Source organism: Paramisgurnus dabryanus, chromosome 2, assembly GCF_030506205.2.
Source record: "Paramisgurnus dabryanus chromosome 2, PD_genome_1.1, whole genome shotgun sequence".
NCBI classification, from domain to species: Eukaryota; Metazoa; Chordata; class Actinopteri; order Cypriniformes; family Cobitidae; genus Paramisgurnus; species Paramisgurnus dabryanus.
In genome coordinates this window covers 20517428-20544526 of record NC_133338.1, presented here as the reverse complement: position 1 = coordinate 20544526, position 27099 = coordinate 20517428, and the positions used below count along the sequence as shown (strand labels likewise).

Sequence of the window (27099 nt, the reverse complement as noted above, 5' to 3'; positions counted from 1 at the left end):
TGAACTTAAGCAAACTTAATATATTTTAGTAAAGGTAACTCAAACATATTTAGTCTCATGCAATCGGTTTCCTCAAACGGTTTAAGTTGAGTCAATTTATCGGGTTTTACAGTGAAGGATAGCCTATTAAAGATTTTGTATGCCTGTTGCTTAGTTGTGATTGAACTAAAGCTCAACAAATTGAGGTTTGACCAAAAAATAAAATAAAAAATAGGCACGACACAAGTGAAATGCATCTTGATTTAAGGCCAAGAAAAAAGACTGCTACAGTCAAAAACAAAATAATTACAATTATATTAAACTGTAGTCAACGTTTGCTTTAAAGGAAAACACCTTTTTCAATATTTGACTGTGTTCTTACCTCAACTTAGACAAATTAATACATACCTATCTTTTTTCAATGCGTGCACTTTTTAAATCTTTGTACAGTGCCTCTTTGTTAACATTTAGCCTAGCCCCATTCAGTCCTATGGCTCCAAACAGGGATGAATTTAGAAGCCACAAAACACTTCCATATTTTCCCTATTTAAAGAATGTTACATGAGTAGTTACACAAGTAAGTATGGTGGCACAAAATAAACTTTTGTTTGGAGTCCTAGGAATGAATATTGCTATGCTAAATGCTAACACATTCAAGAAGCGCTGTGCATAGTTTTAAAGTGCACTCATTGAAAAAAGATAGGTATTTAATTCATCTAAGTTGAGGTAAGAACATAGTAAAATTTTGAAAAACGGTGGTGTTTTTCTTTAATTATGGTGTGCATTACATTTCTCTATGGATTTTCCACTGATAATTCTAAATTTGCCCTTTTTCCAACTTATTTTGCTAAATAAATGTATGAGAAACAGATTTCGTTCCTAAAGCACGTTTTAAACTGCTTTTGAGATATGATAAAAATGCTACAAAAACAATAAATGCATCAAGTTATTGCATCATTTTGCAACAGATTTCTCGTGCGCACATTGTTTAGGTTGCTTGGCTTTTACACTGATCTGTAAACTTTTGGCAATTTGCGTTTTTTACTACTTGTTAACTGAATGTTCAGTGAGTTTTGTTTTCGATTAAACACGCCTGCATCGATTGCGCTTTCTCTCTATTTGCCCTTTTGCCTCAAGAGGTTGGTAGTGCGCATGCTCTGTACTGCTAGCCCGAAACTCGCAAACCCCCACCAGAAATGTCTATGTGGCTTTAATGTGAACTGTTAAATCGAAAGTTTGTAAAGATAGTTCAGTATGAAACATTTTGCACTTTTCTTGTTTTGGGTGTTTTGCCACGCCATGGCAAACCAAGACGAGCGGTTGCCGAACAAATGCGAAGGTAAGATTCAGTGCTTTATAACTTACTGTATGGAATGCATAACTCACACTAAAGTTACTAAATAATACAGGACAATCTTTTAAAAATACTCTTAATGTTTATTTCCTTTCAAATGTTCTCAAGCATTACGTTAAAACTCAGAAACATATACTTTAATTGTAGTTTGCAAAGTATTTAAGTTACAATGAAAATATAGAGCTTGCTTTGTGTTTATCCGATAGCATTTTCGCGTAACCTAAAACAAAACCGTAAAATATTAAAATCATTATCACGTTTTTTCTACTGCACCAATTGCATTAATGTTTTTTGATAGTTTGTAAGTTACTGACTGTGGAGCTGCAGGGCGCCTTGGAGAAAAGTGGCCGATCCAAGGAGGTTCTAGAGATTGGGGAAGTTTTGGACACTGGCAAACGAAGACGCAAAATCAAATACAATACCTCGTATGTAATGATGATGACACACTGGCACGTTAATTCTGTCCCTGTGAGAAATCATTAAAGTTTAATGCACTTTATGTTGCCAGAGAGACTCGACTTACTGAGGCTATGGACAACATCTGTGAAAGAATTTTGCAGTATAAAGTACATGCTGAGAGACCAGGGAGCCTTCGCTATGCTAAGGTTTGAAGCTCTTCTGTTTTTCCAACTTGTTGAACCATAACATTTCAATATAATAAAGTTCATTCCTACTACTTATACATTTATTTTTAAAATTGTAAATTTAATTCTCAAAGCATTGTTACAAGCTCTTAAATAATGTTAGGACATTTAATCAGTCCCACAATATTTTGCTCAAAAGGCAAATGAAAACATATATGTGAATTACACCTAATTATAAATTATGGATTGTACTCAACCAGTGTCTAAAGCACACTTTTGCCGCACTTGTCCAGTGACCTGAGAAATTTAAAGCCACAATATGTAAGATTTTGTAATAATATAATAACCCAAAACATCAGTGTGATACATTTCATGCAGTTACGTTACCCATAAAGTTCCCAAGGTTTTGTATCTCCAGAGAAATTCCGATTTTAAAAAGTAACTAAACCCTAAACCAACTTTTTTTAGTTAATGCTCGGTTAGAATGATGCTTTATTAGTGCTGTTCATTGATTTTAGTAACTTTTTTGACATTTGGATATAAAGTGTTTCAATACTGCAATATATGGTGTAAAAACGTCTGAGTGCTGCCCTCTTCAGGTTGAACGGTGGCTACTGCAGTTGAATTTTTCAATGGGATGTTGGGTCCAAAAATTACTCGTGAGGTAAGCAGGTTCAAGCTCACCACACCCTTGTTACGATCTCACCACCCTATGCTCACCACACACTTGGTACGAGCTTAGTTCGTCCCCTATATCTCCGTTGGGATCTTCCCAGTTTTCTTGCATTTTTCAAATATTGCCAGTGGGCGGAGTCATGCTCTGACCCGGGGTTTAGTTACTCTTTAAGTAATGGCTCGTCCCTTGTCATTGTCACGCCGATTATGCTTAATAAACTGATAACACGTGTGGTCATGTAAACGCGTAAAACAGTTTTCTTTAATCGGGGAAAGCCCATAAACGGCGTAAGCAAAAACCAATCACCACAGGTAGTTTTTTGCTCATTACGCCGATTTCGCGTGGCATGTAAACACCTTAACCCGCTTTCTCACGGTTTTGTCCATGTGCGCATGTCTCCGCGTATGAAAGATAAACGTCACACACGGAAGTAAGCGCAAGGTAACGCATAAAGTCTCAGCTCGACTAAAGCAGTTGGCAGAGAAACTGTGAAAATAAAAGCTCATGTTACATTTACAGGTTCTGCAGACACGAGGAGAGATACAACAGTACAGCTTAAGACAGATATGTCGTTGACTTTTTGATCGACTATTGTGTACTATAGGTGGTGACGTCACTGCCTGCGAGAAAACTGATAATTCTTCAAGTCCCATGTAAACGCAGTTGTCTGCATAGCCGGTTTATTGATTTGCATGTAAACGCATGAAAACAGTTTTCTATAATAAACAAATTTTTAATAGTTATCCGCTTATTCTGTGCATGTAAACGCACTTCACTCTTTTAATGCAACAATCAGAGCCGATCCTGGCCTTCTGGAGGCCCTAAGCAACTTTGTGAGGGACCCCTGTCATCTTGTTCGTAAAAAAAATCTCTGCTTAAATGTAGCTATAAACGAACTGTTAACTAAAACACGTATTATCTTACAGCTGTACATTTTTGCCACATGTACATTTCTGTTACACTTAGAATACTTGCTAATTATAACATTGACACATGTTTTCTTAAAGCCCTTAATTTGTTACATTAGTACTTAGAAAACAAGGTCTACTGCCAAATATATAATTTTTTAAGAGATGTAGAACATCAGGGAAACAAATAAAATAAAACCAAAATAGCTCTTGGATAAACTATAACAAACAACTAAAATGATTTTCCAATTTGTTTTAAAACTAAGGCATGATCAGACTCCACACGTAAACATACAAAAAAAATACATCATTGATAATTATCTAAATATGCAGACATTAGACCTAATGTGGATTGTTTTAAAATGCTAACAAGAGTCACCCAACAATCTTGCATGAATATTTTTTTTTTTTAACACGTATGAAAGATTTTGATTATTAATGTGTACAAGCATTTTTAACAAAACACACTGGACTAAAACTGAATCTTGGGATTTGGAGTGCAGTGTTTGTTATAAATCCATTGCATGTTAGTCAAGACTAAACAGGAATTTAAAACATTAATGTGTTCTTAATCTTTTTTTACTTCACCTTCACGACGCTTTCCTTTCCTGCTCTGGGTGGATAGCTTTAAACCAAATCCGAATGAAGATGCATGTCGATAGGTGCGTTAACTGCATGCGGAGCTGCATAGATGGACTGACAACTGGAATTAAAGTATTGTGAGACCAGACTGCTTGTTATAATTTCTAATGCCTCTCGCGGCACAATGATGTCACTCGACAGCTGGTCTGTGCAGTGCTGCATGACGTTAAGAACAAGGGGGCCCCCTAGTGGTGCGGGGCCCTACACAGCCGGCGTAGCTTGCGTATAGGGGGGATCGACTCTGGCAACAAGAAGCTATCCATGCTATCCTCGGTTTCCTCTTGTAGAAACAATGGCAACAATTGTCAACAATTGCTATACAGCATCTATCATGCAGCTGTTGTGCCTTGCAGCTAATTCATTACGATGACATAAAATAATCTTCAAACGTACAGGTAATAAAACATTAATTCATAACCTCAACCGTGAACATGATTAGCGAATTAAATACATCTCCAGATGCTGAAAACAACATCTCCAATCATTCCGCAAAATAACCTAACCTGTATAGACAAATGTGTATTTTCGAACTAATGTGTCGTTGCACAGAGCAACACAATAAAACCATGTCCTAAAACCATGTCTAGAATTTATTAAAATGTTACTGGCCAACTGCAAAGTTATTGTCTTATATGCCCGACAGTTACATATTATGTGCACTTGACGCTTGGCGAGTGTTAATTGTGGGCTCTGTAATCAACTCTCCCCCATATTTGTTTGCTAGGGCACCAGTCAAACAATGAGCACACTGAAGAACCTGGTAGATAAGGGAGTAAAGGTTGAACTGGGGGTTCCTTATGAACTGTGGGATGAGCCATCAGTGGAGGTGGCAGAGATGAAGAGACAGGTAATGCACACATCAAACATCACTGGCTAATGTGCATGCAACATGTTCTCAAATGATGTGTATTGATTTCTTATATTAATATGTTCCTCCTATGGTGGTCATAGTAATGGTCCACCCAAGTGCTTGTAGGTCTAAAAATAAGATTAGTTTACTGGTATAATCACCATTGTAACATTAGGCAGGCTGTTTAACACATTTGTGAAACTGAATATTATAAACTGATGAGCTGAAACATTATGATTAGTCAGAGTTGAAATCCCAATCCAACTGAGCATTTGTGTGATGTGCGGGACAAGACATTTTGATCCACAATGGCTCTACCTCACAACCAGCGGGATTTGCCGCTAACGTCCTGGTGGCCGATATCACAGAACACCTTTAGAGGTCTTGTAGAGTTTATGCCTCGGTCTGCACTGTATTGGCAGCATGCAGACGACATCAGCATATTAAGCAGTTGGTCATAATGTTTTGGCTCATTTGTGTAAAAGATAAAAACTATATATCTCTTAAAAATATATTTAAATACCTATGTTGTGTTTTGTATTACAGTGTGAGACGATGTTAGAGGAACATGAAGAAGTTGTAGAGAACTGGTACTTCCATCATCAAGAAGAGAGACTTGATAAATTCTTCTGTGAGGCCCATGTCCTGAGAAACTCAGACCAAGGTAGTAAATACTGTCTGACTTTTTTCTGTCTTGTCTGTGTATATGCCTATATTTATACACATGACATGCAGTCAAACTGGTCCTCATATACACATGAATCAACTAATTTACAGGATCTTACTTTTTTTCTTTCAGAGTGCCTAAAGGAGGTGTGGAAAGGTGACATGGGAATGAAGGAATCGGTGCAAGAAAGTGATGTAGAGGGAGAAAAACAGACCCATGACTCAGGAGAACTATGAATGCAGAGCTGTAATGATTGATTGAATGCATGCCACCTGCAGGACATGTGGGCTTCAGCTTGAAAGAACACGATTGTCATGATAGTTGATAAAATAATTGCTGACCACAAGAAAGAAGATAATGAAGCAGCTCTGTCAAAACTTTACACATTTGCCCTTCTTGCCAGATGGAATTTTGCCAGTCCTTGCTGTTTTACCTCTTTGTCCAGTTTACCCATTTACCCATTTTTTATTCAGTGTTACCAATAATTAAGACACTGACAATTGTTTAGTGAGTCTAAACATTTAAGACAGTGTAAGACACTAGATTTTATATTTGAGTATTTTGTCTCCTAAACCTGTGTCTTGTTTACAGATTTGAGAAGCAGACAGTTTTTGGATTGTGTATTTTTGAGACCTATATATGGATTTATGTTTGTCATTGTTGCCTTTATGCAATATGTACAGTTTTTAAAAATATATTTTTCAAAATGTATTGTTGATATTTTTGCCTTTTTTATTTGGTGGTGTAACGAAGGGTCCACGATATATTTATCTTCACATAAATCAACCATCAGGTTCTTTGCTTGTCATTCTTATGATCTTGGATAAACGTGTTTTTTTAAGGCCTTTTTGCATCTTTAATCGAAGCTCCAGTGGCGCAATCGGTTAGCGCGCGGTACTTATACAGCAGTACAAAGCAGAGCAATGCCGAGGTTGTGAGTTCGAGCCTCACCTGGAGCAGTTTTAGGTGGTTCGAGTCCAGATCTCTCTGGCAATTATGTAATTTCATAAACGCAATGATGCATAAAATACGTAAGACAAAATGAAGGCGAAACTGAATAACATGACATATAGACTCCGGCATTGCCCCCCAGTCTACCTGTAAAAAAAGTCTAATCAACGACGTGAATGAAACCAGTTATTGTAATGGCGATGACGTGGACTAACGTTATTTATTACTCTCCCCCCTCATACTTTTGTCAGGCCAATACTGCTGCGGGCATTTCCAGAACTCTGATGCTATAATGTGATTATGGTCAGAGTTGTTGTAATGGTATTGTAGAGATTAATTCATATCAGATATTTAGTATCAGATTCAATTAAAAAGCTTTTCACCACCTTTACACACGCACTGTAAAAAGTGCAAGTTCAATTCAATCTAATATTTTAAGTTGTTTTACCTGTGAAAAGTTGACATAACTTATAAAAACACGTTGAGGTTGTTTAACTTATTTTTTTAAGTTATAGTAACATACAAATATATGTTGATTTGACAAAAATGTTGCATTTTTTTTTTTACAGTGCGTGTATTTAATTAATGATCAAAGTATTTGTATTACTGGAAGACAAGTCAACAATGACATCAAGTACAAGTAGCACTCTTTAAAATAATGATTATTGCTGAAAAAATATAGATTTTTTAAATTCATACTAACGGTTAGAAAAGTATAGTTTCAAGAGTTGTTTAACATTTTCTTGTCTTAAGATTAGTCTACAAGTAGGTATTAGTTTAACAAGTATTAGTTAAACTAATACTAGAAACCACATGGGGGCACTAGAGCCCACGTCCTAAGATAAACAAAAAGCATATGTATCTACTGATGAGCTGGATAATTTCTACTTTGTGTTGGGCAACGTTTTAGGGACCACCAGCCAATATAAATACGATATCATCTCCTCTTTGCTTTATCTGAAAACATTTGTTGATATAGCCTACAGATTTATTTACATTTTTGACAATATAATTAAAGCAATTACGGCATTAGCCCATAACATATTCTTTTAAACAGTATAAAAATAGAATTCCACCAATCCAGTGTTCCCATGTTTATTACAGAAACATCCTAACCCAATAACTCAGATCTGTTTAGTAACCATAGTGATTTAAATTTGGAAGGCATTTGGAGCATCAAACTTGTTAGATCTTATGACACAACTTATGACTTAATAGAGGAAGTTTCTGGAATATGGCCACAGTTTTATATGGGATAGATCAGGCCTTTTCTCTGATCAGTATGAAAACACACATTCAGCAAAACCAGCACTTCACCTTGTTTTAATAAATGGCTTTAATGAATACAGTTCAAGATTTCAAAACATTCCGTTTTTGAAAAAAAAAAAATTCTGTTCTGTCACAGAGTCCAGTAACATGGAGAATGTGTGCCTGTATTCAAGTAGAGTAAATTTCCCGTCTGTTATGAATTTTAACTGGCTGTACTACCAAATAGAAGGAATAAATCTAGTGATACAATATTAAGATGGTATTGACTATAAAACCTTAAAGTTATCTAGTTGTTTCCAAGACAGAACATGTTTGACTTGGAAATATGGAACATGTTATCATTTCAGAATAGTCATTTTAGCAAATTCAAATTCCCAAATGATGCATTCCTCCACATTTCTTTGTGGATCTTGATTGTTCATGATAAGAAAACAACAGAAAATATTAGCAATTTGTGCATAAAAAAACAATCATTCAGATAACTTTGTTCTGGCCTCAATGTACATTTCTTTCTCTGATCTTCACTGAATGTTGAATATGTTTTGATGGTTGGTCTCTAAACTGTTATGAAATGTATATCCATGTTATTAATAATGACGTGATTTATGTTTCATTTGAAACCAAAACAGAAATAGAGATTTCCTTTAGGAAAAACAAGGTTCCCACTCGAAGCAGCTGTTTCCAAATCAAACAAAGTTTGCACCATTAGATACTTTAGTCTTAATTAGGGTTCAAATGAATGGAAATGAGAAATGAGTTCTGACAGAAGAAAGCAACAAAAATATGCAATGATAAATTACTATACTGAGTTTTAATAGTAAAGTAGATTAGAGAATCTGTAAATAAAATCATACTATAATACTCACTTCAATCATTCATATTAAACAATAAGACTTGATTTTACTGACAAATGAAGTGTCATAAATATATAAAATCTTATAACAAAAGAACTTTTGAACATGTGGAAAGAGTTGTCTTTTTGCAGTCTGACCACAGTAGCTCTCGCATTCGTTTGGTGACATTCTTGCTTACTTCATTCCAACACTCTCATGTCAGACCCAATGTCTGGACTTTCTCCAGCTTGCTTTCAATATCACATGGTGTAATAGATCCAGCAGACACTTTTGTGTAGCTACAGCATTGTTGTAAGAGTTCAGCTCTGTCACACAGAACTTTGCGATGAAAGAATGCCAAAAAAATGTGATATGCATCATTGTACCTGTTCATCCCTCAATTACGTTTGTTGTACTTGACAGCCATCCAAAAACATCAATTCTTAAACTGCATGCACTGAAGCATGGGTACACACAGACACACACCTGGGAAACAGTCCTCCGGGGAAGTCATCAATCAGTTTTATTAGACTGCACTGGGGAAGTTTCTTTTGTTTCTCATTGAATTCACTTGTTCTTTTTTTACTCTCTCCTTATTCACTATTTCCATATGCGTCAGTTTTAGATCCTCGCCAGAGAGGGAGCGTCTCGTTTTTGGGGTTACCCAGTGTTGTTTCAATTGCACATTGAAATTTGAAATCACTCTTGCAAGGGTACAAGAAATTGCAATCTTATCGGCTGCTTATCCAAAATTGTTTGACTGCGTCTGAAAAAGTCAAGTTTGGTTCCTTTCTGCATACATTTGAACGGTTATTAATATAGGGCCTAAAATGGCACTGTCTCACTGCGTTCAGTTTTTGAGTGTATGTGTGTCCAGTGTTTGAGAAGGAGCTGACGTCAGGGAGATACGTAACTCTGCCGCGGCGCACTGAATGCAGAAGGATCTTGAGCTGTTAATGCGCGCGACTCCCTGAGAGTTTCTGTCTACTGTACTTGCCGTGCACTTATTGATCAGCTAAGACGCGGCTATATTGGCAACACAGCATTGACACGCACATGGTAGGTAACCTCAGCCTTGCTGTATTCAACCCATGCTTTTGTCGATGCATTAAAATTTATTGGTGCAGATAATTTCAATTTAGGACAACACGTTAAAATGTTGATAAGTTTCGGCAATGATGTTGCGGAAGAAGACTGTACATTAAAAAGCCAAATAATAATTTGCTTAAATTAAGTTAGAAGCTCTAAAAAAATAATAATAATGTGTTTTTTGTCAGATTTTTGGGTATCAAAACATTTTAGATTCATGCACAAGATAATATGTTGTAAAACAAAATGTTGTTGTTGGAAAAACGTTGTTGTTGATAATGTGTATATTTTTATATACCACAGTTTCAATCTATTATTTTACAGTATTAAATTACTTGACATTATCTATGCATATAAAACTTAAAATAGATGTGACTTCTTAATAATTGCCTAAATGTCAGTAAGATTCGTTTCAATAAAAAGTAAGAGTTGTTAACATAAAACACCCTGCATAATTTGAGAAAATATCTATTAGTTCATTACAGAATTGGTAATCATTATTATTAATATTACTGCAGTTATTAATAATAATATTATTACTGTGATATTAGAAGTAATATTAGTATTATTGTTGTTGGTCTTGTGTTGTTGTTTTACTTTTAATATTTGAATAAAATGCTTCCTAATTTAAAGCATGATTATAAATAAAGATAATTAACAAAAAGCGATAAGAAACATAGGCCTGGGGCTAAAGAATAATTTAAGCAAGTGAATGTTTCAGAAACAGCTGTGGCGGATGGACTGAATGATCTGTTAATTGTACAGTAATGTTTTGCCGAAGGGCTACGCGCAATTTAACGATAAATTATATAATTACCTACTCTCGTGAAAAACAATAATGAAATATTATTTGTGCGGTATTAATTATTAAATTAGGCCGTATTTAAATAAAAAAAGATGTTGAGAACAATGTGGGGAAGATACGGGACATTTTAACACAATCAGAATCTCGTGCACAGGTGAATTAGTAGCAAAACGTTTTTCCAAAGAATACAGTGCACCTGAAATTATCTGTAATTTGGATGTAATTGCCTTGTTAAGGTGCATAATTATCAAACATGTTGCAGTGCAGTTATCAAAAGCGCTTCACGTACACAAATTATTATTTTTTTTAATTATTGAGAATTAATGATGTCTCAAATAATCCACAATCAATTAGGCCTTGCAGTAGGCTACAACAACGGGGAAAACTAAAGCCCTCAAAATAACAGCTTAAGGCCATGTAGGTGGCCAGCTGCGAAACCGTTGTTTTAGTACAAAAATGCAATTTCCGTTCTCCTTAAGCGGGCTCACTTTGTGTCTCATTATAATGTGACATATGTCGGGTCAACTGATAAACACGAATGGTTGTAATTACAGCGCCATAAAACGGACTTTTTCATTAAACGATCATTATAGGGTTCGCCTTAGTTCACATCCCATATGATTTAAATCTCATTGCACAATACAAATTCATATTGCAGTGGGAATATGGAATTCAGAAAAAAATCTCAAGTAAACTGCATTGATCAGTTTGCCAAGCTGTCAACACTGCACAAGAGGATACACTCTGTTGTGTTTTCTGTAACACGTGGTGAACTTTCATTTAAAAGTTTAATTAAGGCTAAATGGGATGAAACCCCCTTTGCTAATTGTTCCGCCCTAGGTTCACCATGGAATGTTGTGCTTGGCTTAAATGGAGCATGGAATCACGGAAGGCGATTTCATGTGCATCTGTTTTTCAACATTGAAGTGAAACCTGCAGGGACATTTCATGATTTCACTAGCAGCGTGGGGGAGAGCGTTCTTTTTTTCTCTCTCCATACTTAGGCTACATGTGTTTTCCCATTTAATATAACCATTGCTGGACATATTAGAGATAGGCCTACGTTCAAGTTGACGCGCTATCAATATTCTCGTTTAAAAATGTTATAAGCACAGAGTAGCCTACATCTGGTTTGGTTACTTGAATAACACTTTATTAAAAACGCACAGTATAGACCATACCTCAAAGTTATTAAAAACTGTTTTATTAAATCTTGTTTCACTTTAAATTGTATCGCATATAACAAAAAGAAGACATACATTAATTTATTTAATTTATCATGTTATATCATTGGATCAGTGTTTAACTATACTTTTTATATTACTTTTATTTTATGTGGACAATTTGAAATTAACAGGAAAGTAACAGAGGTGTTACTGCCAGCCACGACATGGCTTAACAGGTGTGTATGTGTGTGTGTGTATGAGAGAGAAAGAGAGAGAGAGAGAGAGAGAGAGAGAGAGAGAGAGAGAGAGAGAGAGAGAGAGAGAGAGAGAGAGAGAGAGAGATTCAGATGCACAAGAATATATAAATTATTTTGGCGATATTCACTGTGCTCTGCTTTTCTTGTTATAAACGACTGGGGAAATCATGTCTCGAGCAGACAGTGATTGATGAATTATTAATGGACAGGGACCATTGACATAATAGTTATGAATCATGCATTTAAATCAGATAATTTCATTAACGCTCATCTCATGTGTACCTCGGGGATCGCTTGTCACGGCTTCACTACAACCTTGAACAGAAACTCTCTTCCATGACAAAGAATGCAAAAATTTGTTAAGCAGGCCAAATCTTTCTCATCTGTTGACATACCGACATTAAGAGCTAAACTTTAGTAGCTACGCGATAAGCAGCATGCATCCATTTTAAAATAGGTTATATTTTCGCGTTCTTAATCAATTTAGCATGTTTTAAATAAACAGACATGTGTTTATGTGTTCATTTATATCTTTTAAACCAAATGCAACTTATTTCTGTGACAAAGTTAACATTATTTGGTCATTTATTTGGTCATTTATTCGCCTATACATTTGTTGTTTTGAACTTAACAATTTAGCATGTTTAAAACATACAGATGTGTTTATTTCATTCTTTTAAACTTTAACCAAACGCAACTTGTATTTCTGTGACAAAGTTAACATTATTTGGTAATTTATTTGTTCATTTATTCGACATACATTTGTTGTTTTGAAAACCCTGAAAAGACTGTCATGGCTTGAACATGGCCTGGTGTGCTTTGTAGCCTATAGCCTAATAGATGTTAAGGATTTAGACTGAAGCACTCGCTAACGAGGAAGAGACTCTAGTGTCATGATCAAGGTTGTCATCGGGTAGCTAGTTTTTAGGCTCACACGTGGCTATAATAAAGTCAACTAAAATTAGAGTCGGCACTGCAGACTTCTCTCCCAATATTTTCGTGCTTGTATGTGAACACATTTTAAACTAACGTAAACAATTTCTTATCAAAATAATCTGTTAAGTGCACATATATTTCGTGCCTTTCTAATGTGACTCTGCCTTTGAAAACCCAGCTAAAAAATATTTTTTATTGATTTCTAAATAAAATCATCCCACTTAGCCTAATGTAAAGAACATTCGGTGAATATATACGATTGAAATATTTAATGTTGACTGAGTAAGGCCATGTCAGAGATGGAAATTAAAGTGAAATCAATGACTGAAATCAAACTTTGATTATCAATAATGCCTCGTGTTAGTAACAACATAAGTTCTCCTGCTCATTTCTCTCTGACTCTCCGATAACATATCAATCGTATATCACTTTCAAAGCTAGTTTTGGATAAACTTAGGAAATAACACTTAGCCGCTATATCCTACAACACAGAATGTGCATTTAAAGAAAGAGTAAATTGTGGAAACTGCGTCAAGGACTCGACTGAATTTGATATGGGGTTGAAGACGGTTAATTGAAATTGTACCTTGAATTGTGTTTAATTAGTAATTTACCGAAGCAACTACAAATCATTTGAAGAGTTTATAAGACATTCCCTACTCGAAGCTCACACTTTTGCTTGTCTTACCACAGCCGCGAATATCTCCACAACCTCATCACTTTCCCATCTTGCAGTCTCGCGCATCGTTCTAAGATATATTGCCGTCTGTCTGAAAGCTGAGATTCAATTAATCAGACGATCAATTAATGCGGATGAGTTTTTCACAGTGTTCTCAGTTTTCCCCCGGGGCACGTTGCAACATGTGAGGAATGATCGCAAGCCGAACACTGTATCCCGGGAATGCGCATGGCGGGGAAGAAGGTTGGACAGGGCCACGGTTGACCGTTTATCATCACCAGACACTCGACAAACTCATAAGAACATGTTTAATTCTCATATTTTTATATCTAAAACATAATTATAAAAGCACAGACCAAAAATACAGGGAGTGAAATGCAATGTAAGAGGAAAGAGGCAGAGATTTTCCTTCTCACCATCCTTTGACCTTCATTTCCCTCAGGGATCCTCATATTTCAGCCTATGGGCTAATTGAGCGAAGTGACTACTCTCGTGAATCTCTCCTTGCTCTTCTCTCCTAGCGGGCCGTTTATGCATCCCTGCTGACTTCGCCGTCAATGTCAAACGCTTGTTAGGACGTCATCAATCATCGGCATTTAGGAATATTCTCAGAACTTTGAGGGCAGGTGATAGAGTAAAAAAAGGGAAAGAAAAGTTTCAACATATGTTTAGCAGACACAGTGTTCATCTGTTAGTTTAGGGTACACTTCCAACGGTTCAACACAGTTTTACACTGCACTGACTGAACAGTTTTACAGTGTTTCAATGTAAGCAGTATTGGTTTTAAATTCAACCCATTTGAATGCTTCTGAAACCCATATGCTGGCAGCCAGAGTACATTGTTTCTTATGTCTGCGGGGAAAACTTTGTATTGTGCCAATTCTCAGCAGATAAATGCACGGGATGGAAGTGTCATTAGGCCAAGAAGAGGAAGACAGAGAGATTCTCTCTCTATCTCTCTCAGAGAGAATTTCAGTAGGGCCTACTATGTGCCAGCAAACAGACGGGTAGAGGCTTACTCTGTCTTGCCAAAGGAAGTAGCTGCATGAAGGCTTAAGTTGTACATGCATTTCTCGAATTCAGTCCATAAATCTGCCAATCTTAGTACAAATCCTGATTTTTCTATCTTACTTACTTTCTCTGCTCTTTGTGCTCTACTTATCTCTCATTCATTCTCTTTTTCCACACACAGAATAACTTTTTAGAGAGTAACTAAATCTAACCTAAAATCTATCCCTATTCTAAAAGTTCTATCATTGGGATAATTGAACAAACAAAGGGTGATCCAAATTATGGACAACATCCTATTAAAATAAAAATAATAAATTTAAATCTTAAGTTTGACTATATTTATATTTACTAGGTAGCTATATACATCTAGATAAAATTACATTTGGTATCCCTTGATCCCAGAATCATTTCAATATTGCGTCCTCCATTTTCGATCCCCCATCTGCACTGGTTTAGAGCCATAAATATGATGAATGGGAAAGGGGTTGGAATATTGCACCAGCTGCTCCACATGCACTTTCTCATCTCTTGCAGTGCCTCCATGTTTACATACTCAATTGCCCTGTTCATTCTTTACAGCTTGAAATGTCAGGAGAAATATATCTTTAAAAGTTGTATTTACTGACCTAGACCGAGTAAAGAGAGGACCTTCCTTTACTGATGTATATGCCACTGATTGGTTGGATTATGTAATCTTTCAGAGTTAAAGCAGAATTGAATTAGGAAACAGATGATAAGGTCTAATAAAATAAACAATGCAATGCCCTACATAAAATAATATATGTGCAAATATAACCTTGATATATTTAATATTGACTGAGTAAGGCATAAGGAATAATTTGATTATGATACTTTAGCCTGGGTTTCACAGACAGGGTCACAAATTTCATAAGAATCCATCAGTAAACAAAACCGTCGCTGTGAGATGTAATGTTTTTATGTCTTTTTCTTCTTCCCTGCCAATACAGGCTCGATGACATCATGTCCAGATATCATACCCCTCTTTTCCAGAATATCTCCTTCCACCACCTTTTCCTTTTTACCCTCTTCCCTCTCTCCCTTCTTTCACCTCTTCTCTCTCAGTCTCCACTCAGCTGGACATCTCCGCATGACCCCTGCTACCATCTAGATGGGCGTCCGCGTCACTGCCTGTCAGAATTCATCAATGCTGCGTACGGGGTGCCTGTGACTATGGAAGATCTCCAGCAAGTACCTATGACAAACATCAGCACCTTAACAGACCTTCATAACCCCCACAATCTGACATGTTGGATGGCTGCTGAAGGCTCAGTTGGTGGGGATTGGACTTTCACTCTTCCCCTGGGCAGACGTTTTGAAATAACTTACATTAGTCTTCAGTTTTGTCAACAGGTGGAGTCTGTGGAATCCTACTCCATCTCCATTTTAAAGTCAATGGACTTTGGCAAGAGCTGGCGCCCCTTACAGTTTTATTCCAGTGATTGTATGGGAACGTTCGGCCTTCCCGCTCAGTCGATCGCTTTGACACGGCATCAAGAGACAGAGCCTTTGTGTTCAGATCACAGACCACTACAGAAGCATCGTGGAAATGTTGTGCTGGCTTTCTCAACTTTGGATGGACGTCCTTCATCACCTGATTTTGACTACAGCCCAGGACTTCAGGACTGGGTGACTGCTACAGACATAAAGATAGTATTTAACCAAACAGTGGATAAAGTGAAAAGACAGGAAGAGAGACGCAATGAGGTGGAAGGTTCCTCAAGATGGAGGACAGGGAAAGAAAGGGATATTAAAGCACTGAAGTTTGGAGAGAAAGACTCAGGAACTAAAACATCAGAGATTTGGGAAACTAGTCGAGACAAAAAGCCAGAAAAATCTACAAAGAGAAATCGGAATAAAAGTAACGTACAGCAAACTGGACACAATGTTACGCGTAAGGAGATGGGATCTCAAGATAGAGTGGGAAGAATTAAGGTGAGGGGTCGCAAGAAAGAAAATATGAAACCATGCCAGGATGGCACTTGTAATTGGTCTCTAAATATCCTGCAGGGCTCCAAGGGGCAAGAGTTAAGGAGACGCCGAAACAATCGAGAAAGAAAAAAGTCCCATTCGAAATCAAGAAGAAAGACTCAACACCAGCCCCCATCTGCTCTTTCTGCCCCATCTAAATTCCCTCTCGCCATTTCCGACCTGCAGGTCGGAGGCAGGTGCAAGTGCAATGGTCATGCCTCTCGCTGTCGTCGTGACAACCAGGGCCGTGCCGTGTGTCAATGCGAGCATCATACGACTGGACCAGACTGTGATGTATGTGAGCATTTTTTTTATGATCGCCCATGGCAACGGGCCACGCCCAGCCAACCACACCCGTGCGTCCGTGAGTTATAAGCCAGTGTGTGTCTATTGGTCTGTCTTTGTTTGAATTATTATTGATATATTTTTAAAATACAGTGTATGAAATGCCATTTATTTTTATTTCACTCCTTCTCATTTTCAATCCCGCCTACTTCTATTTTTCTGTCCCAGCATGTGAATGTAATGGTCATTCTACTAAGTGTAGGTTCAGTATGGCCATGTATCAGCAGTCTGGACGAGTCAGCGGAGGCGTTTGTTTGAAGTGTCGCCATCACACAACGGGGCGCCATTGCCAGTTTTGTCAGAACGGATACACACGTGACCACAGCAAGCCACTCAGCCATCGCAAGGCCTGTCAATGTCAGTAACAATCGACAAGTCTGTATGTTGTGTGTTACAAGATGTTTTAAGCCAGTTTAAGCTGGTATGTACATACGCAAATCATTCTTTCTGTTTCAATAGCAAAAAAGATGTTTTCTTTAGCTTTTCCCATCTGTTGGGTCTGAGGTGTGTGGCTGTGAAAGGCAACATGTATTCTGTGTCTATGTTATGGCTACACTGTGAGCATTGGAATGTGCATTGACATTTGCCCTTTGACTGCTCTCATGTCTATGGCATGTTCACAGAACATTTTATCCAATGCAATCCAATATAACATCAGTTTACACACTGTGCTTGTGCGTACATGTCGTATATCAACACGTTGACCTGTCATTTAAAGTGCAACTTAAAAGTAGGGTATACAAAATCTAACTTATGTTCTGAAAAACATCACAAAACCTAAATATTTGTATTAAGTGCAATAGAATTATCTTTAAAAATATTGCGCACTGAAAGATTTAGCACTTGTTAATGTTGAAACAGGCCTGACGTTTTAAGAGTGCATAAATGTTTGTAGGATGGTTGGAACTTTGTTTGGATGAACAAGGGTTGAGCAGAAGCAGAGAAGCATAGCTCCCCTCTCACTGGTCTTCTAGTCATCACACATATGTTTTATGGGGAAACTTTTGCTGAGGAGGCAATGGGACTTGAATTAGAGCTGAGGACATGAACCACAGCTGACTGTTCTGTGTAGTATTACCTTGTTCTGTCATGTTTCCCTTCATGCCTGTGACTCTACTAATACTATATTAATACCCTCACTCTAAAAAATGTTGGGTTGTTTTAACCCAACTGCTGGGTTATTGTTAATCAACCATGTTGAAACAACCCAGCAGTTGGGTTAAAAAAAACTTTATTTGGACCATTTTCAAGTTTTTTTCATTGTTTAAAGAGGACGTATCATGAAAATCTGACTTTTCCATGTTTAAGTGCTAAATATATATAGGTCATTGAAATTTGGCTCCCCTGTGATGTCAGAAGGGGATAATACCACCCCTTAACTCCACTATCCAACCACAGCATTGCCGTTTAGTGCAGAGATCCGCTCATTTGCATTTAAGAGGAAACACCCCAAAATGCCACATTTTTGCTCACATCTACAAAGTGTCAATTTTTATCATGCTATAATAAATGATCTATTTTGTATTTTAAGCCAAAATTTCAAATACACACTCTGGGGACACCAAAGACTTATTTGACATCTTAAAAAAGTCTTGTGAAATGTCCCCTTTAAATTATACACTCTAAAAATGCTGGGTTATTTTTAACTCAGCATTGGGTCAAAAAGGGATGAGCCCAGTCCGCTGAGTTGTAATTATTAACACAAATTCAACCCAAATTCTTCTGAAGGAAAAAATAACCCATTATTTTTTAGAGTGTTGCCAATGTGGTTTCCTTTTGTGTCCCTCTCGCCCAGCATGTCAGTGCCATCCGATGGGTGCAGTAGGCCATTGGTGCAACCAGTCTACTGGGCAATGTCTGTGCAGAGAGGGAGTCACAGGTCAGAGATGTAACCGCTGTGCTCCTGGGTACAAGCAAGGTCACTCACCCCTCCGACCCTGCATCCGTGAGTATTGTACCACCACAGCTCATGTTCATCATTATTACAATAACACAGCATTTCGAAAACAGAACTATGATATAGGCTATACTGTATACATGACTATTTCAACCTTCAACTCGCTCATTTATATACAGTGGGTAGGGAAAGTATTCAGACCCTTTTTAATTTTTCACTCTTCGTTTCATGGCAGCCATTTGCTAAAATCAAAAAGGTCCATTTTATTTCTCATTAATGTACACTCAGCACGCCATTTTGACAGAAAAAAACAGACGTAGAAATTTTTGCACATATATTAAAAAAGAAAAACTGAAATATCACATGGTTATAAGTATTAATTCTCCTTGAGATGATTCAACTCCATCATTGGAGTGTTTAATTAAAGGATTAGTCCATTTAAAAAAAATCCAGATAATTTACTCACCATGTCATCCAAAATGTTGATGCCTTTCTTTGTTCAGGTGAGAAGAAATTATGTTTTTTGAGGAAAACATTCCAGAATTTTTATCATTTTAATGGACTTTAATGGACCCCAACACATATGTTTTGCTGCAGTTTAAAATTGCAGTTTCAACGAAGTTTCAAAGGATTCTAAACGATCCCAAACGAGGCATAAGGGTCTTATCTAGCGAAACGTTTGTCATTTTTGACAAGAAAAAAAAATATGCACTTTTAAATTACAACTTCTCATCTTCCTCTGGTCTTGTGACATGCCAGCGCGACCTCACGTAATTGCGTAATGACGTCAAAAGGTCACATGTTACATATAAGAAACGTACATTTGCGGACCATTTGAAACAAGAAACTGACACAAAGACATCGATTAGTATCCTTCGACATACAACAAAGTTGGAACCGTCCTTTTTCTCCACACTTGTAAACACTGGGGCATAGTTTCGCATACATCATCCGTGACCTCTTGACGTGATGACGTATTGCGTGAGGTCGCGCTGGCGCGTCACAGGACCGGAGATAGACGAGAAGTTGTGGTTTAAAAGTGCATTTTTTTTCTTGTCAAAAATTACAATCGTTTCACTTAAGACCCTTATCCCTCGTTTGGGATCGTTTCGAGTCCTTTGAACTGCAATTTTAAACTGCATTAAAACTTTTACGTGTTGGGGTCTATTAAAGTACATTAAAATGGGAAAAATCCTGGAATGTTTTCCTCAAAAAACATAATTTCTTCTTGACTAAACAAAGAAAGACATCAAGATTTTGGATGACATGGTGGTGAGTAAATTATCTGGATTTTTAAATTTAAGAAAATTGACAAATCCTTTAAACTAGGAAAGGACTGTCTACATAAGACCTTACAACTCACAGTGCATGTCAGAGCAAATGAGAATCATAAAGTCGAAGGAACTGCCCAAAGAGCTCAGAGACAGAATTGTGGCAAGGCACAGATCTGGCCATGGTTAAAAAGAATTTCTGCAGCATTCAAGGTTCCTAAGAGCAAAGTGGCCTCCATAATCCTTAAATGGAAAAAATAGTTTGGGACTACCAGAACTCTTCCTAGACCTGGCCAAACTGAGCATTTGTGGGAGAAGTGCCTCAGCAAGAGAGGTAAAGAAGAACCCAAAGATCACTGTGGCTGCACTCCAGAGATGCAGTAGGGAGATGGGAGAAAGTACCAGAAAGTTAACTATAACTGCAGCCCTCCACCAGCCTGCATAGATTTAAAAAAAAAAACACGTGAAACTTTATGCGAGCTATCATATGTCTTGCACTGTACATTGATAGATAGACAGGCAGACAGAAAGACAGACCAGACAGATTTTATATTTTAAAATATTAGCAACCTTGAAAACTTGAAATCAATGTTTAATTATGTTGTGACTTGTTGTGACAGTGTTCAAAAAATCTTTAGCATCTTAAAGTACCCACCCACAGCAGACTCTGTCAGTGGACACAGTGCAGATCCGTCCTGGGGTTGTCTGCTGTCTGCTAAAAATTTGTAATGTAGCCTAGTCTTGGCATTTTATCAAGCAGTGTCTTGATGTTTCACATTGGGATGCTTAAACAGTGGGAGTTCCTTTCTATTCTGGATTCTTATTGGCTGTTTTTATTCTTTATTGTTTAGTTCAAGACAGGTTTGTTAAAAATAAAATTTTGTCTTTATTTTAAATTCTTGTTAATTATTTTGTTGGCACAATACTTTTTCCCCACATAATTAATTTCAGACAGATCCCAAAGGTTTACTTTTTTTTCCCACATAATTAATTTCAGACAGATCCCTTTTTTAAGATCATGAAAAACATTTCAGTAAATACCCGAAATGTTTGAAGTGTAGTGTAAATAAAGTTTCTGGCTACATCGTAAAGTTCTGTTTCTAATCCTTCTTGTGAATCGATATTGTTTTGTTTAAGCCAGATGCTTTTTATTGCAACTGCTCTTGATCCAATTTAAATCGAATTTTGTATTTGTTTATTTTCCGAACTTTGAATCATTTACCGGTGGCATCATAGTTGTTCTGTTTGTTTGTTTGTTTGTTTGTTTGTTTGTTTGTTAAGGATTCGGTAGACGTCTCTCATTCTGCTCATTCCTGTGAATATTAGATTCTCTCAGCTGTGTCACTTTGCTTTCATCAACATTGCAAACAGCTTTCGGGGATTTTCTGTGCGTTTCGCTCTGCAATTGTACCTGCTGTTTAAATAAGTGATAATCCATCAGATACCATTGCGTCTTAAAACTCAGGGTTCACGTAACAAGCCGCAGAAGCTTTTATATTTCAAATCAAGTGACACCGTGTGGCGAGCGGCACCTGTCGCGGTCTACAACCGTATTACCGTCCCTCCCAGCACGACAGACGCATAATTCTTCACGGGTTACGGCTCAGTGATAGAAGAGCTTGTTTGTTGTTCTACATGGATCGACTCAACATAGATATTTATAGCGTGAGGTCCCATCTTTCCTTCACCAAAGGCAAGCCGCAGCTAAAAACACAAGAGGCACCATTGCCACCTCTCATGAAGCAGCCGTCGTTTATCACAGGCAAACCAGGGCTCAGATATTATTAGCACGTAACGTCGCAGGGTTTGTGGGGGGTCTTTATTTTGGATAACAACATTGACCAGGAAGTCTCATGTTATCCGTGTAAACGCTTTATCACATCTTTTGCAATAACTTTAACTTTTTAGCAGGCCTGTATCCATAAACCTTGGCAGCTCTCACAACCTACTAAACTCTGCTAAGCCTACAAACATTAAAACACATGTCTCAAACATGTATCTTTTTGAATGAAGCATTTCAAGCATTAAGGCCTTGACGTTTGATATGAGTTATTGCCAAAGGAGTTTAGAGAGTCTGGGGGGGTTGGAGGAGTATAAAGTGTCAGTGTCCCAGTTGTGTCAAGAGATGTGGGCAGAAGTACAGAAGTCATGGGTAATATATGGTTGACCCAGCACTGCAGAACTATCATGGTCAGTAAGTATGTATGTGTGTGACAGACAGCGTACTGATAGGTGGCCATATTGACCCTTGAGAAGACCACACACATGCACACACTGACAAACATACACTTGTTTTTGACAGAAACATTCCAGATACACTAAGGGACAATAGGGAAAAATGCAGTGACAGCACAACTGACCTTATTCTCCCACCCAAACACACACACCAATGGCAAGTATGCTCTAATGAGCCACCACAGGGATTTGAATAAGTCACCCGCAGCGGAGGTGCGAAAAAGAGGAAGGACAAAATGAAAGGCACACAAATAAACTTGTCACTGCTTGCTGTAATTTAATGAGACCCTCATCTTCTTTCTGTTGTTCATTCAGGTATACAGGAGGTTGCGCCACCGACTGCAGTTTTCCAGCCCCAGTACAGCATTGGTAAGGGTACAAGGGTATAGGTTAATTGTTTTTCTTTTAACTTGCTTTATTTATTATCATTATAGGTCAGGTGCACAGTTTATCTACCAAAACAGGATAAGTATAAACAGTTGGGATTTACTGCCCCCTTGTGGATGCAAATGTGTGCAGTTGTTGCACTACACTGGGCACCACTGTATAAAGACTACTATAACAAGTAAAAGTAATGAAATTATTTATCTTATAATGATATTTACTTTAAATAAGATTCAATTAGCAACTGCAATCATGAATTTAGGCAATACCACACTCCGTAGCTCAATGCTTTTTGTATCAAAATTTTCCACCAGACACCATGTCCAAACTTAAAGTAGATTCAGGTTATGGGTAAAACATACACTGTTGGCAGCAACAGAATAAAGTACAGTAAACCCTGATTATTGTAACATATACCTGCAACAGCCGCTTTGCCAGTATCTTTGAAAGCACTTTAGCACAGCAGTCCATTCCTGTTGATTGATTTCACACACATCACTGTGACCTGCATTGAAAAGCAGACTGGCCAGATGTTGATCTTTGCAGGATTCAGATATATTCAGTACTGGATGTAGAGCTCTATTAAATACTGGAATGGAGCTATACAATATCTCTTTCTCTAATGGATGAGATTGATACTCTTTTTTGCAAACTGTAACTTGAAATGAATGAGCGTACATTGGAGTTATTAAACCTTATCTTTTTTTACTTTATTGTTGTATTGTTAAATTTGTATTTGTATTTATTTAATTATTTATTTGTTGTTTCTATGTCCTCTTTCCCAGGTGAGGAGTGTCTTTCCTATTGTCCACCCTCCCAAGCTAAAGTCAAAATGAATTTAGAAACATATTGCCTCAAAGACTATGGTATGTACCATATACTGTATTAAAAAGTGACTTTCTTACTTAGTATTTTTGGTCTTGTTTTCAGTACAAATATAAAGATGTATTTTCTTAATGAACAAAATGACCTAAGAAAAAAGATCGTTTTTTTTTTTTTTAAAGATAAAATGTAAGTGAATTTGTGCTTAAAACAAGCAAAAATATCTGCCAATGGGGTGACAAAATGAAAAAAAAAAAAAAAAAGAAAAAAAAAGAAAAAAAAGTGTTTAAAGGGGACATATCATGAAAATCTGACCTTTTTCCATGTTTAAGTGCTATAATTTGGTCCCTGGTGCTTCTATCAACCTTGAAAATGTAAAAAAGATCAACCCAGTAACTTAGTTTTGGTAAACCATTTTTTGCTACATGTGAAAAAATAGGTAATTGAAATGTGGCTCCCCTTGTGATGTCAGAAGGGGATAATACCACCCCTTAATCTGCGCTATTCAACCACAGCACTGCCATTAAGTGCAGAGATCAACTCATTTGCATTTAAAAGGACACACCCAAAATGGCAAATTTTTGCTCACACCTACAAAGTGCCAATTTTAATAGCCTATGCTATAATAAATTATCTGTATGGTATTTTGAGCGAGAACGTCACATATGTACTCTGGGAACACCAAATATTTATTTGACTTCTTTAAAAAGTGAAATGTCCCCTTTAAGAAAAAGTTAATTTAGCAAACAATAAAAAAAAATCTCACCCCATTGGCATATATTAGTGAATTTGTTTTAAGCAAAAAATTCACTTAAATTGTATATTTTTGTCTAAAAACTAGATTTTTTCTTCTGTCATTTTGCTCATGAAGAAAATACATATTAAAGGTATAGCATTTAAAGATTTTCCCAAATTTTTGAAAAGAACCGACCACTTTAAAAAAATGCAATTCCGCAACAATCTACCTGCTCCCGTAGACACAATTCGTAGAAACTCTTGCGACCCTCAGACATTTTGGAAAAAAAACACGGTGAGAACGCGAGCTTCAATGAATGGCTGAAACCGTAGCTCACCACATACAAGTGCACATGTGCAGAAAGCAAACCTAGGGACGAGCACATATGACGGCCTTACGTAAACATATCACCAGAATGATTGAAAACTAGGATGACCAATGGTCTTGATGATCCACCCGGAAAAAAGAAAATCCTCCGCTATAACTTTAATTTAAGATATTTGTACTGAAAACAAGACAACAATACTAAGAAAGTCATTTTTTGCAGTGTACTGTACGGTGAATTGCATGTAGAGTGTTAAATTTATCCCAATGTTAAATTCAATTAGTAATGTAACTAAATTAAATAAATCTATCAAAGGTTATTTAAAACATTGCTAAGTTAGGCTCAGTGGCCTGCTCTGTTAGTGTGCATCCTTCAGCAAGTACACAGCTAAAATGGTACTTGTCGGCATCCAGTGGGCATTGTTATAATCCGGGGGATTTGTTGGGTATCATCACCTTCCTCACCATAATATGATACGCATATACACGATACATAAACATGATTTAAATAAATGCTGATGCATTGCGATCGAAATAAAGAGATCAAATGTGTCCTTGAAAGTAAGTGAAATGATTCAAGGAGTCTTATCGAACAAAATAAGGAATGAGTCAGTGGGTGTCAGATTCAGTCTTACTCGCGCCTCTCAGTGAGGGTTTGTATTTAAAGCAAACCAATCACAGCTGTTGCAGTCTGGTTATACATAGTTTATTTCTGGAGAGGTGCACAATAGTGTAAGCTACACAGAGCCAATGCCATGTCTCAGAGCGGAAGGATAAATCAGCCTTTCTTATACCCTTTATAGCTATTACATCATCTGAAAATGTCTTTAAAGTAAAAGAGGATCAAGAATAACAATCTTTGTTTTCTGTGATACTTTGGCTCAGTGCTGAAGGTGCAGGTGAAAGGTAAAGAACGCTCCGGTCCCTGGTGGCAGTTTTCTATGTTGGTCCAGACGGTTTTCCGCAGCGGTTTGTCCCGTGTAAAGCGAGGCCTTCAGGCTCTCTGGGTTCCTGACCGGGACCTGAGCTGTGGCTGCCCTGCACTTCAGGTGGGCCGAAGCTTTCTTCTGATTGGTGCAGAGGAAAGTGGGCGGAGTTGGGTCCCTGAGGAGAGGCGATTAGTTGCGGATCGCACGACAATGGCCCTGCAGTGGCGGGAACACTGGAGCCCAAAATTAAGAGGCTTTCGTGGGCAGGACACAAGGGGAAAGTGCCCACAAGGAAACAGCACAACAGAGAAACACCCTGAGCCGAAATCGTATGAGGAATACACACCCCCACATCTCGAGAAACTGCTGTCTGAAGCACGTTCACCACATAGACATACACACACAATACATAAACACAAAAACTTGCATGGAAAAAGCACAAATACAATAAGGGATCTTGAACAAAAAGAGGACCATAATGCTGAAAATAGATATTCCACATCTACCTCTCCACAGAATTTATTGGAGAACACCAAGGATCCTATGTTGGATACTTCAAGTCACGCCAATGAGCATGAGCATCACCCAACAGTTTGTCCAACATGGTCACCCAGGAGACCTCTCTGATGGGTGAGAGACTTGAGATGAGCTTCTACCCAGACAAATGCAGAGATATTGAGGGATATTTCCTCTGTCATCCCTCTATATAGTCTAGTAGAGTCCATTTGTGAGCCACTGATTTCACTGAATATTTACATGTTGTAAATATCTGACAGCTGAGTGTTTCTATATTCAAATTTATGTTCTAAATATTATTTAAAAATAAGCTCTTATATTCAAATTTAGGTCTGGATACCTGGTTACTTTCATGTCAAAACAACGGTCCAGTGCTCAGAAAAAGAAAATGATTTTGGTCTTGTGAAAGAACCCAGTGTTTTGTTCACTCATGCGTTCCTGCTCAATCCATTGTGTTGTGCTAAATGGTAGCTCACATTCACAGTTAATTTTAAGTTTGACAATCAAATATGTGCTTTTTTTGAGACACGGTGTTTTCAGGTCTGATGCTTGAAATTTTTACCCTATATACACAGTTGATGTTGATTTAAGTAATGAAGGTAGTATAATGTGAAATATGTCAGACTGCATTATGCTTTCACAATTTAGGCATTTTGAAATGTTTTTGTACATTTTGGGGGCATTTGTGATCTTTTATTCAACATGTAAATGATATAAATATTTGTGTATCAGAGTTTTTTTTCAGATTTACAAAACACTCTACCTCATAATAAACAATGTAAAAAACATGCATGCTAATGTTTATTTAAATCTCACATAACACCCGCTGTTTCTGCATATCTCATGTTAATCTTGAGTAATATAGAGCAGTATTACATCCAAAGAGTGTTTAGAAACTTTCCTAATAAAATCGTACCATTGGTGGAGCGAGTCATGAGCAAGCAACACACACAAAACATTATACTACTATCTCTGGATAGCTTATGATTCACTAT

The 27099-nt window shown here is 37.2% G+C and overlaps 4 protein-coding genes and 1 non-coding gene across 8 annotated transcripts in view; 3 read left to right on the top strand and 2 right to left on the bottom strand.

Moving 5' to 3' along the window:
* The window catches only part of LOC135730698 (calpain-5), an 85541-nt gene extending 70777 nt beyond the window's left edge, over nucleotides 1-14764 (bottom strand). For both annotated transcript variants that reach the window (XM_073812081.1, XM_073812080.1), the window contains exon 1: nucleotides 14062-14764. The gene's annotated coding sequence lies outside the window, so the exon portion shown is untranslated. The remainder of the gene's footprint in view (nucleotides 1-14061) is intronic.
* The window catches only part of LOC135750824 (active breakpoint cluster region-related protein), a 208849-nt gene that overhangs the window by 150697 nt on the left and 31053 nt on the right, over nucleotides 1-27099 (bottom strand). The window lies entirely within an intron of this gene.
* cnpy4 (canopy FGF signaling regulator 4) lies at nucleotides 1107-6371 on the top strand. The gene is made up of 6 exons (XM_065248585.2): nucleotides 1107-1318; nucleotides 1632-1758; nucleotides 1842-1938; nucleotides 4868-4990; nucleotides 5540-5657; nucleotides 5793-6371. Exons 1-6 carry the CDS (start codon nucleotides 1234-1236, stop codon nucleotides 5894-5896), a joined length of 654 nt encoding a protein of 217 aa, XP_065104657.1. The 5' UTR covers nucleotides 1107-1233; the 3' UTR covers nucleotides 5897-6371.
* trnai-uau (transfer RNA isoleucine (anticodon UAU)) lies at nucleotides 6526-6619 on the top strand. Its single transcript has 2 exons — nucleotides 6526-6563; nucleotides 6584-6619. It is a non-coding gene; the product is annotated as a tRNA-Ile (tRNA).
* On the top strand, nucleotides 9311-26892 carry ntn5 (netrin 5). 2 transcript variants are annotated; one of them, XM_065269836.2, is made up of 8 exons: nucleotides 9311-9772; nucleotides 15625-16609; nucleotides 16685-17009; nucleotides 17159-17347; nucleotides 18786-18935; nucleotides 22709-22762; nucleotides 23563-23643; nucleotides 25545-26892. In XM_065269836.2, the coding sequence occupies exons 2-8, from the start codon at nucleotides 15638-15640 to the stop codon at nucleotides 26213-26215; spliced, it is 2442 nt and encodes an 813-aa protein (XP_065125908.1). In that variant the 5' UTR covers nucleotides 9311-9772; nucleotides 15625-15637; the 3' UTR covers nucleotides 26216-26892. The 2 variants fall into 2 exon arrangements, with proteins under 2 accessions (XP_065125908.1, XP_065125907.1); XM_065269835.2 differs by having other exon boundaries at nucleotides 15625-17009.

Excerpts from the sequence above, each read along its gene's own strand:
- cnpy4 (XM_065248585.2), top strand. The coding sequence starts at position 1,234 with ATGAAACATTTTGCACTTTTCTTGTTTTGGGTGTTTTGCCACGCCATG. Across the intron at positions 1,759-1,841 it reads AAAATCAAATACAATACCTC|AGAGACTCGACTTACTGAGG; the intron begins GTATGTAATGAT and ends TTATGTTGCCAG. Across the intron at positions 1,939-4,867 it reads GGAGCCTTCGCTATGCTAAG|GGCACCAGTCAAACAATGAG; the intron begins GTTTGAAGCTCT and ends TTTGTTTGCTAG.
- ntn5 (XM_065269835.2), top strand. The coding sequence starts at position 15,638 with ATGTCCAGATATCATACCCCTCTTTTCCAGAATATCTCCTTCCACCAC. Across the intron at positions 17,348-18,785 it reads CCATCGCAAGGCCTGTCAAT|CATGTCAGTGCCATCCGATG; the intron begins GTCAGTAACAAT and ends CCTCTCGCCCAG. Across the intron at positions 23,644-25,544 it reads ATATTGCCTCAAAGACTATG|TGCTGAAGGTGCAGGTGAAA; the intron begins GTATGTACCATA and ends ACTTTGGCTCAG.